At 44.5% G+C, this 13999-nt stretch overlaps 1 protein-coding gene across 1 annotated transcript in view; it reads right to left on the bottom strand.

Moving 5' to 3' along the window:
• The window catches only part of CFAP47 (cilia and flagella associated protein 47), a 2697962-nt gene that overhangs the window by 2522220 nt on the left and 161743 nt on the right, over nt 1-13999 (bottom strand). Inside the window, exons 9-10 of the mRNA XM_085622577.1 lie at nt 7234-7423; nt 4560-4782 (exon numbers count right to left, since the gene is read on the bottom strand). Of these exons, the coding sequence (XP_085478703.1) occupies nt 4560-4782; nt 7234-7423 (413 nt within the window). The remainder of the gene's footprint in view (nt 1-4559; nt 4783-7233; nt 7424-13999) is intronic.

Below are 13999 nucleotides of genomic sequence, written 5' to 3'. Positions count from 1 at the left end.
GCCAACAAGCCTTGGCAACAGCAAGTCAATAAGGTGCACAGGAGTTTGGTCCCAGCGGTTCTAATGAGAGATACTGGCCTCAAAATTCCATAGAGGACAGGTCAGGCCTGAGGGAGTTGCAGAACCACCACCTGTGTTGCTGAGCCTTGGGAAGTCAGTAGAATGACAGGAGCAGCAGACCGGTCAGCTTCGTTGCCGTGCATGCAGATGCAGGTGAGTGATGACTCCACTCCAAAGGAGATTTCTTCGGTTGTCCACAGGTGTGTTGAGGAACCTGGATGAAGAACAGACACAGACGACGAAGAAGACTTGAAGAACAGTGAGACCAGGAACACCAGGAGTTTTCCAGTCGAGGTTCATCGAAGTCCAAGTGTCCAGACAATTGAGGAGTGATGTAGTTTCAGGGTTGAGTCTTGCCCCACAATGAATCAAAGGACCCACCCACAGGTAAGTTCCTAAATACCCTAAGGAAAGGGTTGGAACGACTCTTGAATCTCACCCAGAGGAGGGGCTGGACAGAGGCGAAGATACTCCCATGTCCTTTGTCCAGTTTTGCACTAGAGTGGGAGCCAAAGGCTCCATGAACTGGTTCAAACTGGAGTAGGCAAGGAGGACACCAAATGCGCTCTTCAAAACAGTCGGGTGGGGCGGGCAAGGACACCCAACCCAATACACTAAGTCCTGTCTGGGAGGTGGTCACACCTCCCTGTGACAGGTAACTTATTGTCCTTCCTTCCCCTGCTCGAGCCTGGCTCAGCAGCAGGAGGGCAGAATCCTGCCTGTGGTCTGCAGCAGCACTAGCTTGCAATCAGACCCTGAAAGACTGTTACTGGGAGTACAGTGGGGTCTCCTAAGGCACCACCCCATACATGGGATCATACTTCCAATACGGGAATCGGTGTTGGGGTATGATTCCAACATGTTCCGTACCAAACTTGACTAGGTTTGGTGCAGCCACTATAGAGTTGGACATCTCATTATGCCTGATGTCCACTATGTGTCTAAAAATGGCTCACCACGCTTATAAAGCCTGGAGAATCAACTCCAGTGTGTGTAGGTGTGCCCTGCTCATGGAGGTGCACCATCACACTTGTAACCAAGCACCCTGACCCCAGTACGGAAGAGCCAGCCATAGAGGTGACTTACAGGTTTTAAGTGCAGTGACCTTAGATATAAGGAAACTTATGTCGGTCGTGAGAGATGCAAGCACCAACTCACACAGACTTCAATGGCAGGCCTGTAGTCACAATTTAAGTGAACTCCTGTGGGTGGCATAATACATGCTGCATCCCATAGGAGACCCCTTGTGCACCTATGCCCTGGGTACCTTAGTACTATATACTAGGGACTTATAAGGGCACAGCAGTAGCCAAGTGTAGAGGTACCAAAGCACTTGCCATGTCAATTTAGGGGAGAAAGCACCATTTCTGGGGTTCTGATCAGCGGGAACCCAGCAGACTAGGTCAAAACACACTGACACCAACAAACAGTAATAAGAAGAGCATGATTAGCCAAAGCATAAAACTGATAGCAAAATCAAACATGTAGGAAAGTGTGCTATTAATCTGCCACTGAGGTACCTTCAAAACTGGTATAGATTAGCTGTCTCACCCCAGTTAAATGCTTTACCTTCTGACTTAAATATTTTTGAGTTATTACAATCCAACAGGGACGCAAGGATGGGATATTTACCTCTACTCCAAAGTCCAACTAAACAAGTTTTCGACACAAGAAAAATCTATGAGTATGATGAACCAGATTTTCTTGCCCACAGAGGGTGCACCCTGTGTGGGAAATCCTCAGCACTTTGCCCAGAGGTAGAAAACATGACTAAGTTCCAGTTATCTCCAACTGCTGGGAAAGATCCTTCTGGTCATTGCTGCAGGCTTCAGTTCTTTGGGGTATGCGTCCAGGCACCAGGCTGCTTTCTAGCCAAGGTTCCCGCCAGATCCTGTCAGCAGTGATCAGCTGGGCCCTGTTTGAGTCAGGAGCCACTCAGATTTTTGTGTCTCAGAAGCAAACAATAAGGAAGTCAATCCTTGATCCTCGGAGAGAAGTTCCATTCCTTCGGTGCCAGCAGGAATCAGGAGTCCTTGTGTCTTCTCCAGGACTCTGGCAGAGTCTTCCTCTTTCAAGATATGTTCTTCCCAGCTCCATAGGTGTTCTGAGGAGGTGGTGAGGTGTCAATCATATTCTCTGCACAAGCCGGCATCTTACACATTTTCTACAACCTGTCCCCATTATTCTCTCAAACTATCTCCCCACCTGCTTTTTCAGCAGTTCCTCTCTTGGTTTACTGCAGAAATTCCCAGAAGTGTGAAAGTCAAAATGAATGGTGCCATTCTCTACCTGGAAGAGCTTCAGTCCTCAACTTACCACTCCTCAATATAGATGAGTTGTTCTTCTATCTTTCAAAGTCCAAACTGGTTTACTTTCCTGCTTGGGTTGGAGCCAGTAGGCCTATGGTGGCCCTGGGAATGTAAATGTGCAATTTCTGCCAGCCACATTTGGAATCACCACATCAAAGGAGAAGTGGTAAGGCTGTACCTTGCTCTTCCAAATGATCCTGGCCCATCCTAGATGGGTAACCCCCCCGCTAAGTAACCGTAGGAGACAACATCCCTGACTTCCTGGGCTCAGAAACCAAACCATTGTCCTCTAGGAGCAGGATTGTGAACACTCGCCAGGAATATGTTTTCAGTCTCTAGAGTAGAGTTCAGAGTCAAACTGGTTCTATACCAAATTCTCTCAGGTACCACAAGCTTTACTTTTTCAAAGTTACTTTTCCACTAAAGAGGAAACATCTACTTTCACCACTAAATTAGATTTTTAAAGTAAGTGATAAATAACATTGAATCATGTGTTTTTCCAGATACATATATAAAATAATGATTTTATTTAGGTCTAGGCCTGTTCATTGCAAAAGCAAATTTCCCTACACAGTGAAAATAGCTTTGGCAAAGCATTCACTGTGAGGGTATACTCTTCCTAATATGTATTATGTCACATTTGTAAATATTAATCACTCAGCACTGTGAGCTTAAAAGCCACACTGTATGATTGACTTTTCTAATATAAATATAGGATTTCCTACAAAGCAAAGGCACTTTTCCCTGCCATGTATAACTGCTGTGCTTTTAACAATGCCAGAGCACAAGAGGCCTCCTGCTAGTCATAAATGTGTCCTATACAGGTGTGGTGTAAATACACACTCCATATATGCACTTAACTTCTACACCACTAATGCAATTTCTGGGCATAATTACAATGGCCTTACTAGAACGATAAGTACACTAACTGGGCGAAACCAATTTTACAGTACGATTCTAGGGCAGAACACAAACTGTGGCACTGAAAGGCAGTGTCACAGAGCGTAGAGACCTAATACCTGCAAAAGGACCCATTACAGGCAAAGGAATCAAGATAGACCAAGCAGAAAAGGTGACTTTGATGGGAAAACCCTATCTGGGCCATTCTAAAAATATTTCTAAGATTTTTCATAAAATAGGCTGCTTTATATTGCTCTAATTTTCAGCCATGGTGTGTTTCAAATCTGATACAAAAACAGGTCATTTGGACGAGAGTGGCATCCAAAGCATAGGTAAAGAAAAAGGATGTTCAGAAAGTTAAGCTGTATCCAAAATGTATATATTCTTCCCTAAGCTTACCAAGGGAGTTACGCTAAGACGCGTAAGGCATAGTATGCTCCTAAACGTACTGTGACAACGTCAATGCAAACATACCATTGCAGAGATATCTAAACCTTTGGCTTAAGAAAACAATGCAATTCCTGGGTGTGTGTGTTTTTTTTAATCAAGAAAGGAAGGTGAGTTTTTGTGTAATCAAAGACAAAAATATCAAACAATTTTGCAGTACTCAAAGACCCCAGATGGAGGATTTCATTTTTTATGGGCTTCAGTGCAAAAAAAGATGCAAACACAAAACGGCTAGACACACTCTAGGGAGAGCAAACAAAGGGGTTTTGACAATCCTCAATAAAATTAGACCTGTATGCAACAATGTTTACATCAGGGATGCCGATCTTCGAAATGTGGATTCCCAGGATTCACTTACAAATGATGAACATAAGTGGAGGCATGCAAGCCACAGTCCAGCAGAACTGGAAAAAACTGAAACAAATAATCAGTGTGCTATGAGACAAATAGCAAATTATTCACACAAAGGCAGGGACTCAATAAGGTTTAGGAGACATTTCTTACCTGACACAAGGGCCTCATGCTCAGGTTGCAATACTTGTTTTCAATCGAATGACTGCAAACTCTCATTTTAGAAACCTCAACAGAACTTACATGAGGCCAATGATCATAAAGGCAACTCCAAATTGCTTATTGGTCCAATATTTTGGGTTTGAGGGTGGTGATGGTGGTTGGGGGGTAGAGGTGGGGTGGCGGGTGATCCTATCAATCACCCTAATGGATGGACTTTTTTCTGGTGCGCTTAGAAATAATTGCTTTAAAAAACAATTGCATTGCATAAATATTTAGTTTACATGTACATATACTATGCAGTTGATAAATATTTATTTCCTTATTACTTACCTATATTTTTTCTGCCGGTCACTGGGCCGCAGACTGCCTGATCGGTCATTAGGAAAAGCCACCAGTGCATCATCCTCTACCTCGTTACATTTGAGGTGACTGTGGAGTTGTGTGTTTGCAGCGTTGAGCATGGCTACTTGAGCTGGTCCAGCATAAGTTCCAGTTTCATCTGGTGTCACAAGTACAAAATGCCCAGTTGCGTTGGAAATCAGTGGAGTTATACCTAAAAGCAGATTCACAAAACAGATCCTTTTTGACTCAGAAGATAGAAACAGGCTTATATAAAAACAAGGATCCAGCATACACCAAGACGGCATTAACTCTCCAGTATTATCTCTTAGGTATAAAAAGCATAATCATGCACAGATATCAGTCAGCTCAGAATCTGCTGTTTGCTCATTTAATTCTTGATATCAACTGTATATATCAAACTCAAGTGGCTTGATGCAATGGAACAAAGGGGCTTTTCTTCTGTCCCACACCACAAGCCAACTCTTTCAGATTCCACATTAACTCCATACTTACAACCACTAAGCACATAGATAAACGAATCCAAGAAGCCTAGTCCTGCAACATCTATGATTTTATGAAGCAAAAGCAGAAAAAAACTCCATGCAAGCCTTTCCAGTCCTTGCCATGAAGCAATAGAGTTCCATCCATTTGCAGTTCCCACTTGCCATCACAGTCACAGAATTCAGATAGAAAACTAAAACACACTCTCTTCAGATAACACAATGTTTGTGATTCTGGAAAAAGGAGAGAATTAGAACTGAACTCTGTAAACTTTAAGGCAGTAAACACATCTCATAACTCAAGGAAAGAAAAATATTTAACACTGTACATTTTAAACGCTCTTAAAGTGCACTAGCCTCAATATAACCCAATTTACTTACGCACACTAACATCAGTTATTTTGCTCATTACTTTTCTGTCCTACCATCATAAATACAGTCGAAAAACAGCAAAGATTAAAGTCCATAACTTGATGGTGTAACAACGCATAATGTGTTGCCTAGATGGATTTCTCTTGACAGCTGCTCAACACAAAGTTGCTGAACACATCTCTACTCCATGGTTGAACCCTAATCCTAACAAATAGGCAATACTCATGCCTCTCCAGTCCTTGCCATCTGCCACTCCATCTCAAATATATCATATACCAGCATGGTTGTAGAGAACAGGATGACAAGTCAATCCTATGAATATGTAGAACACTTAGAAGAAGTAGATAATTACACTGATAGTCTTCAATCTCTCCACTACCTAAGACAGAAATGGCCACAATAACCTGCTAAAATGCTTAAGAGTGGACCATGACCTTGGGAAACAACCTTGAGTGGATATTATTTCTTCCATAACCATAGTCAAAATATCAGGATAGGTGACCTCCAACACTTCAAGAAAAGGATCAACAGTAGTATACACCATAGGTTATACCTCCCACTATTGTCTTTCAATATAAACAAGTGAACCTGGTACCAAAGAATAGAAATCAAACATTAAATTAATAATACAGGCTTGGGATCCAAATCCTACTCTAACAAGAGAACGGGTCTAAGAGAAACAAACATTGATGACATTAGAAGCAACATTTTATAAAAGGACATAAAAACCATTTTGCCTTGAACTGTCATGGAGGTCCCGGTATGAACCACAAAGCAGGTCACATCACACCCTTCATCTGGCTGCGTTTTCTAAGAGAAACCCTCAGCCCAGTCCTGCTCCAAAATTAAAATACATAAGCTTTCTCAATCAATCACTTTTGCCTTTCTAACATCCAGAGCAAACGTTTTAACCTACTGCCAGCATGATTTATTTTCCAAATAGAGCACACCTGGGTTAGTCTAAGAGAATTTACATGAGGCTACCCATAATTACATCCACAAGCAATATTTGTTACAAAACAATGCATTTAGGATGATTACAAAGAATAAGAAAACACAAAACTGGCTACAACATATGTCTTAGAAGTGTTCGGTTTCCTCCAGGCTAGAATACAAATTACAATTGACAGCAATCTCAATCATTCATAGGGCCTTTGGAGCAAGAGTCTAGTCTTGCTGCAAAAATGTTCAAGAAAGGTTTAGTCTAACTATACATTCCTATCCATACAGTCAAACTTCAATCAGTTCAACCTTCGAAGCAGGTCTTTTTGTGTGCAGGACAGCTCTGGAAACACCGAATCAATCCTGAGAATTCTAAGCAACAATCCACTATTTAAGAAAAATGTAAAAACTGCAGGTCCAACGAGTCTTAGTCAGTAAGCATCCACAAGCACACCCTCATGAAGATTCATATTTGGTAATCCACCTTTTTAATCGAATGCATAACCTTGGTTATTAACAAGTCACTGCCATCCCCAATCAAGCTTCAATGCTTCTGCACACCCTTTGCGTCATGAAGTGTTCTGAAGTTGTTGTAAAGAGATATATTTGCCGCTTTAAGTAATAAATAAAATATGGGCTTGTCTATTGTCTCCATATATACCTAGAAACACATCCATCCATATAGCAATTGATCAAGTCATCTACTAATTCAGGTATCTGTATGATGTTCTGACAACCCTCCTTCCCGGCCCCATCATCCACTTGGTATTTCTATCTAACCATCATTCATAAATAAAACCCAGGAGGCATAAACATCATGAAATATACATGAGCTCTTAGTAACATACCAGGATTGAGTTTCATCACAATCTTTTTGGTAGCCGACCGGCAAATGGCAAAGAAATTAAGACTTATTTGGTGGAAGGCTTTCATCTTCAGCTGCTGTGCATTATCCTCCATCACTGGACCAATTATATCGATAATCTGCTTCACTTTAAAAGTTCCTACTTGGTGTGGCACAAAAGAAAGCATAACATCCTGTAAAGATATAAAGAAAACTGTGAAGATCGACATTCAAAAAGATAACAGACATGTTTCATAAAATGATTTCAAAATTCATACTGATGGCTCTATCATAAATTATTGTTCCTTCAATAATAAATGCTTGTTGTTTCCTGTGTGCAAGAAGGGAACCCTTAAAGGAAGTATTCTTATTGGTTATTCTCTATTATATCTTGCATGTGACATTTGTATCTTACTAGTTATTTTGTAAGCACATTAATGCATTCCTGGTAAAGCATTGCATTAGCAAATCGTGAATAAATGTATAATTCAATAGGAAAATAGGTTTTGTTTGGAATCATACTTTGTAACAGTTCACAGAGCTATCATGTGGATGGAGACTAGCAGAGACTGAAAATAGAAGTTGACTTCCATAAAGTGTTTGTTTACCAATCTAGAAAACATAGCAGACTCAAAATATGTTTCCATTCAGTGGAAAATGTAGTTCATTGATAAGGCAAAGCATGGCCTAGAGCTCTCCCACCAGTAGCAAGGCCGGGAGCCATGAAAACCTATTCTGGAGTACGCTCACTTGAATTTCAACAATGCACACTTTCAAATGTATTTTCCATATCAAGTGCCACATGACCTCAGAATAAACAATGCACCAAAGTGGTGGCACTACTGATTTTTAGTAGGTTGTCATTCACACATATTGCTCAAGGTCGATCATATTTGGGATGAAGTGTAAAAAATCTGAGGTTCTCAATCACTCAATTAATCAATCAATCAATCAATCACTCCGAATTTATAAAGAGCTGCTATTTACCCATGAGGGGATCCAGGTACTGGGAGCCAAGCTTCTGGGTGGAATCAGTTGAATAACCAGGTCTTGAGTCCCCTTCTGAATTCCTGAAGGGAAGGTGAGGTTCAGAGGTGGAGGGGGGAGGCAGTTCAAATACTTCACAGTGAGGTAGGAGAAGGAGCGTCCTTCACTGTTGTTTCAGCTGATGCGGTGGTGTGAGAAAGGAAGAAGGAGGCGGCGCAATGGTGTCTGGAGGGTTGGTGGAAGCTCAAGCGGCAGTTGAAGTATGCTGGTCCTTGACTGTGGAGGGCTTTGTAGGTGTTGGTCAGCATCTTGAAGTGGCATCTCTTGTGGAAGGGGAGGCCGTGTAGTTTCTTTAATTGTGGGGTGGTGTGGGTCCATTTGGGGAGGTTGAGTCTGGCTGCTGAGTTCTGTATGGTCTGCATTCTCTTCAGGAAGTGAATGGTAATTCCTACGTAGAGTGTGTTGCAGTAGTCCAAATGGCTGGTGATGTGAGCTTGAGTGACGGTGCATCTGGTGGGGACTGGGCGCTATCTGAATAGCTTTCAGAGTATGCGAAGAGTGAGGAAGCAGGAGGAGGAGACTGCGTTTATCTGGTTTTTCATTGTGAGTTTGCTGTCCAGGATGATGCCTAGGTTCCGGGCTAGATCTGGAGGAGTGGGTGAGGGTCCCAGTTCATCAGGCCTCCTGGAGTCATTCCAAGGGGAGGTGTTGTTCCTGATTATCAGTACTTCTATTTTGTCTGTGTTGAGTTTGACGCAGGTGTTTTGGATTCAGTCTGCAAAGATGGCCATTCACAATTGGAAATTGGCACTCGTGGTGGAAGGGTCATAAGATACAGACAGAATGAGCTGGGTGTCATCTGTGTGGGAGAGGATGCTCAGTCCATGGGTTCTGACTATGTTGGGCAAGAGAGTCATGTAGGCGTTGAACAGAGTAGAGCTGAGAGATGAACCTTGAGGGACGCCACAGATAATGTTATTGGGTTTCGAGGAGAACAGCGGAAGGCAGATTTTCTGTGTTCCTCCAGTGATAAAATATGCAATCCATTTGAGGGTGTCCTCCTGGTTTCCGATCTGATGGAGTCTTTTTATCAGGGTGTGGTGGGACATGGTGTTGAAGGCTGCTGCGAGGTCGAGGAGGATCAGGGAGGCCCCATCTCACCAGTCTAGGAGGGTTCTGATGTTGTCCGTGGCTGCGATTAGGGCGGTTTCGGTGCAGTGGTTTGTGCGGAATTGGATTGGGTGGAGGCCAGAAGATCGTTGTTCTCCAAGTATTCAGCGAGTTGGCAAATGATGGCCTTTTCGAGGCCTTTGGTGGGAAAGGGGAACGGGGAGTGGGGCCGGCAGTGGCAGCTCCTCCACCAAGGCAGAGGAGTGTTGCCCCACTGACTTCAATACAAAAAATAAAATGATAATAACATATCGTTATTCTCATTTTGTTTTCCTACTGAAGTCAGTAGCTTTTGGGGCGGGGCAGGCCAGAGCAGGAAAAGGAGTGGTTTGCACTCCTTAAGTTCACATGACTTTGTGGCCGGCCCTCTCGGGCCAGCCAAACAGTCCTGCGCACTTTGCATCTTCCCAACCAGGGTTGTTTTACACACCCTGGTAAGGAACATCCAAAGCCTCCCAGTCACCCTCTGAGCACCGAACCACGGCACTCAGACCAATCACAACGCTTCATTGCAGCGTTATGATTGGCTATGGGGAGCCCAGGTGCTTCCTGCTGCTGGTGGAGACAGGAAAAAGAGGAGAGGCAGCAGTTTTTTTTTCATTTCATTCCCGCACCCCACACACCACCACCCGCCCCCACCACACCACTCCCGATCTGTAGCAGCCGCTACTGTGGGCCGGTAGTTCTTGAGCACATTGGGATTGGCGTATGGTTTCTTGGGGACGGGTTTGACATCAGCGTGTTTCCATTCTTCTGGGAAGGTGGCCGAGGTGATGGATGTGTTGAAGATGGTTGTCAGCTTGTTGCTGATAGTCATGTTGCGAGGTTGAACATGTGGTGGGGAAAGGGGTCTGTGGATGCTACTGAGTGGATGGAGTGTATGATGGCGGTAGTGCTCTGCATGGTAAACTGGTCCCAGGCAGTGATCTGGTGGTCGGAGTTTGCTTTTGTGGGAGCATGGAGGCTGAGGATGTCAGAGTTGGCAAGTTGGGGTGCAAAGTGTGTGTAGATGTTGGAGATTTTGTCATGGAAGAAGTCCACCAGGGTGTCACAGAGTTCTTGGGAAGGGGTGATGATGTTTCCATTTGCTATGAGGCTGGAGAACTCCTTGGCGATGCTGAAGAGCTTTTTGCTGGATTTGGTGCTGGCTTCGATACAGTCAGGTAGGGCATTCTTTTTCGTCACTTTCAGGAGTCAATGGTAGTGGTTGAGCGATGTCTTGAAGGTGATGCGGTCAGTGGGCTCCTTGCTGGGGTGTCATTTCCTTTCTAGCTGCTTGCAGTTGTGTTTCGTGGTTCTCAGTTCCGTGGTGTAACACCTGGCATGTTTAGTGGATCTCTTGAGTTTGGTGGGTTTGATGGGGGAGACTCTGTTGGTGCATTCAGTGATCCAGGTGGTGAAGCTCTTGGCAGCCTGTTCCACATTGGTTATGGTGTCTGGGTGGGCGTTGTTAAGGGTGTTGGTTCATTGGCTTTCGGAACCTTTGCTCCAGCTGTGATGTGAGGTTCTGGGCGGCTTGGTAGCGGTGCTGGGGGCTGCTGTGATGGTGAAGTGGATGACTGAGTGGTCCAGCCAGCTGAGCTCAGTGACATGACTGTACATGACTCTGTTGCTGGCTGTAAAATAGGGTCCAGCTTTTGTCCTGCGTTCTGTTATTGACTAGTTGGGTGGGGCCAATGTTGATCATGCTTTTGAGGAGATTGGCTCTGTTGTCATTGTCAAGGGGAAAATTGAGGTCTCTGAGGAAGATGTAGTGCTCAGTGTCAATGGCCACGCACCGATGAATTTAGCGATAGAGTCACAGAAGCCGGGGCGTGGTCCTGGAGGTCTGTAGGTGAGGGTGCCTTTGATGGTGGATTTGCAGTCTGTCTATGGCAGTGGTATAGTGGATGGTTTCTTTGTGGATGATGGCGATTCCACTTCCATTTATGTTAATGCAGTCCACATGTGCTATTTTGTAGCCGTTTGGGCATGGTGATGTCAGGTGAGGATATAGGGTTGAGCCAGGTCTCAGTGAGGGAGACAACTTCGGAGTGAGAGAGGTGATGGTGTCCTAGATCTCCGTGGCATGTTTGCAGAGTGATCAGGCTTTTGAGCATGAGGCAGTGGAGTGGTCCAGGCACTGTTGTGGTTGGCATGGGAGTGGAGGTTTCATGTGTGGGTGCTCTGGTGTTGCAGGAGAACAGGCAGTGGCAGCATGTGAAAAGTCTAACTGATGAGCATGGAGAGGTGTGGCAGCGGTTGTTGCGGAGTCTGAGGTCCAAGGCTATGACCTCGGCGCTGGTGTAGCTGCAGGTGACGAGAGATCCAGGATTCCTGACGCAAATCGATGGTCAAGGTGTGGACGGGGCATGCAGGCAGTGCCACCGCTGCGTGGCCATGATGCAGCCTCTATTAAGTAGGTCCTAGGAGAGAAGCTGGGAGGCAGGAGGCGGAACGGGCCAGCTCACTGCACAGAGGCAGAAATAAAACACAAATTAAACAAGGTAACAAGGCACAGCTACAATAACTGCGCAGAAAACAACATTGATGGGAGTAACCAGGTGCAAAAACAGTAATAATGCACAGAAAACAACAGTGAAGGAAGACTGAAAAAGAACCCAAAGGCAAGCCAGGAAAATAATCATTAAGCTTACGCCAGCGAGAGGGAGCTGACACACACACACACCAACTCCCATAACATATCTTTATTCCTGGGGGATGAGATCACTTCATGCATTAGACGTCTTATAGAAAAATCTTTGCACTGATAATTTTTGTTTACTATGTGGGTATTTGTTGGACAAGTACTGATTCCAAGTAGAAACAGAGGTTCTCCTAGAAGATAGAGGGACTGTCCTCAAAACTAAACTGTGACCATCACTACCTGTCGCTGGGGACTTTCATGTGAGATTAAGGGGTGCCTGGTCTCATACACCACAAGGACAGAAAACATAGGGCAACCTCCCATTTCCTTGGCTGGGGTTTATTCTTGGCCAAATGCTTAATCACTTAGAAATGGGAATTGCCTGGACCCCCCACGCTTGCAGCCTGGACACAGTCCATGACTATGTGGACTCAGGCAGAGAGTATTGCCCTACACACGGGAGACACAATGTGTTAGCGCAAATATCCCATCAAAGTCAACTGAGGAGGGTAGGGACGGGAAGGGGTTCGGGGGGGGGGGGTGAGTCGGGGAGGGGAGAGTTAAGTTGCAGTTAAGTTTGATATCGTTCATAAAAATGAAAAGGAACATTGAAAGGGAGGACTCCTCCGCGGACGAGACCTGTGGTCTAATTCCTGATTTGTATTGTTACAAAACCATGCTCCACCTCGGCTGAGATGGAATTGGTTGATGCTGATTATTGTATGTTGTCTGCTGATATGGAGGAACACCTAATAAAGAAATTAAAAAAATTAAAAAATCACAGTCAACTGGGATACTATCCTGACTGACCTTCACACTGCTTTACAAAGCGCAAACAGCACCCCAGACCGCTCACTGAAAACCAGTGTGGTGGTGGCAGACTTGTAGGGGGCCCTTTAGCCACACAATATCCATGTGACACGTTGCCGTTTCCTGCACGGTCTGACCTATTGGGATAAACTGAGATCTATTTCAACTGCTATGTTGATGTACAGTGCCACGTGCTTTTGTGTTGGAGGGATGTGGGTCTGTATTTCATTTTTATTGTTTAATGCAGTGGTTCCCAGACCTTTCCAACCTGCGGCTCCCTTGACCCATTGTCCATTGCCCGTGGCTTCTCACTGTTACTTCTTGTTGGAGGGTGGGGTGGATGTAAGCCCGGCCTCGGAAGTACTTGCATTTTTCTCCCAGAAAATAGTTGGGATGAAGCTGATAAAGGTATGATAATCCTATACGCAGGGTATTTCGTATTACTAAGGTGGCGCCTCTAATAAAATATTCCTAGTTACACTTCTCTTCTCAAACTTTTTTTATCCCACTTACAGTGCTAGATACCACCCCTGTGCATATAGGCTCTATTGCCAAAGTGTTTCTGCGCAATTTTTTAAACCACATACAGCTTTATTTTTGCTGTCTCTGCCTTAAAATTGCCTCCAAATCAATGCAGGTAATATAAATTCCTCTGTTTTTTTTTCTTTAAACGTCCCTTTTTCTTGCTTCCAAATGTTGACCTTATGCCGTATATGGTGTTTTACTTCCCTGTGCTCAAGGAGAGAGCAGGCCTGTCTGGAAATGTGTGTGTACTGAAAGAAATGTGTACTGCAAGTACCTTTTATTCAAGTACAAATGTCAATACTTGATAATACTTAGAGGCAGATTACGATGTCGGCTGGAAAGGCTCCAAATGGGATTTGGATTCTCCAAATTCGATCCGGAACCTATGTTACTGACCACGTGGATACATTTCCGACCGACCGATTACGATGCAGGGAAACTGTTCCGGCTGTCGAATTCAGTTCCAATCAGCATTCGGACAGCCCAAGTCGTTCGAAGCAGAATCGCACAGCTCTATGGACACGGTTTCTGACTGAGCGATTACGATGGGCAATTCTGACAGCCGTTCCAAATCGGTTTGCCCGACACGAAAAGGCTGTTGCAATCTGACTTTAGGGGCCCGTAGCAGGCCCCCTTCACCCGTAGCCTTCCG

This window comes from Triturus cristatus, chromosome 8, assembly GCF_964204655.1.
Source record: "Triturus cristatus chromosome 8, aTriCri1.1, whole genome shotgun sequence".
Lineage (NCBI taxonomy): Eukaryota > Metazoa > Chordata > Amphibia > Caudata > Salamandridae > Triturus > Triturus cristatus.
Note: the sequence above shows the minus strand (reverse complement) of the source record. Positions and strands in the feature narration are given on the sequence as shown.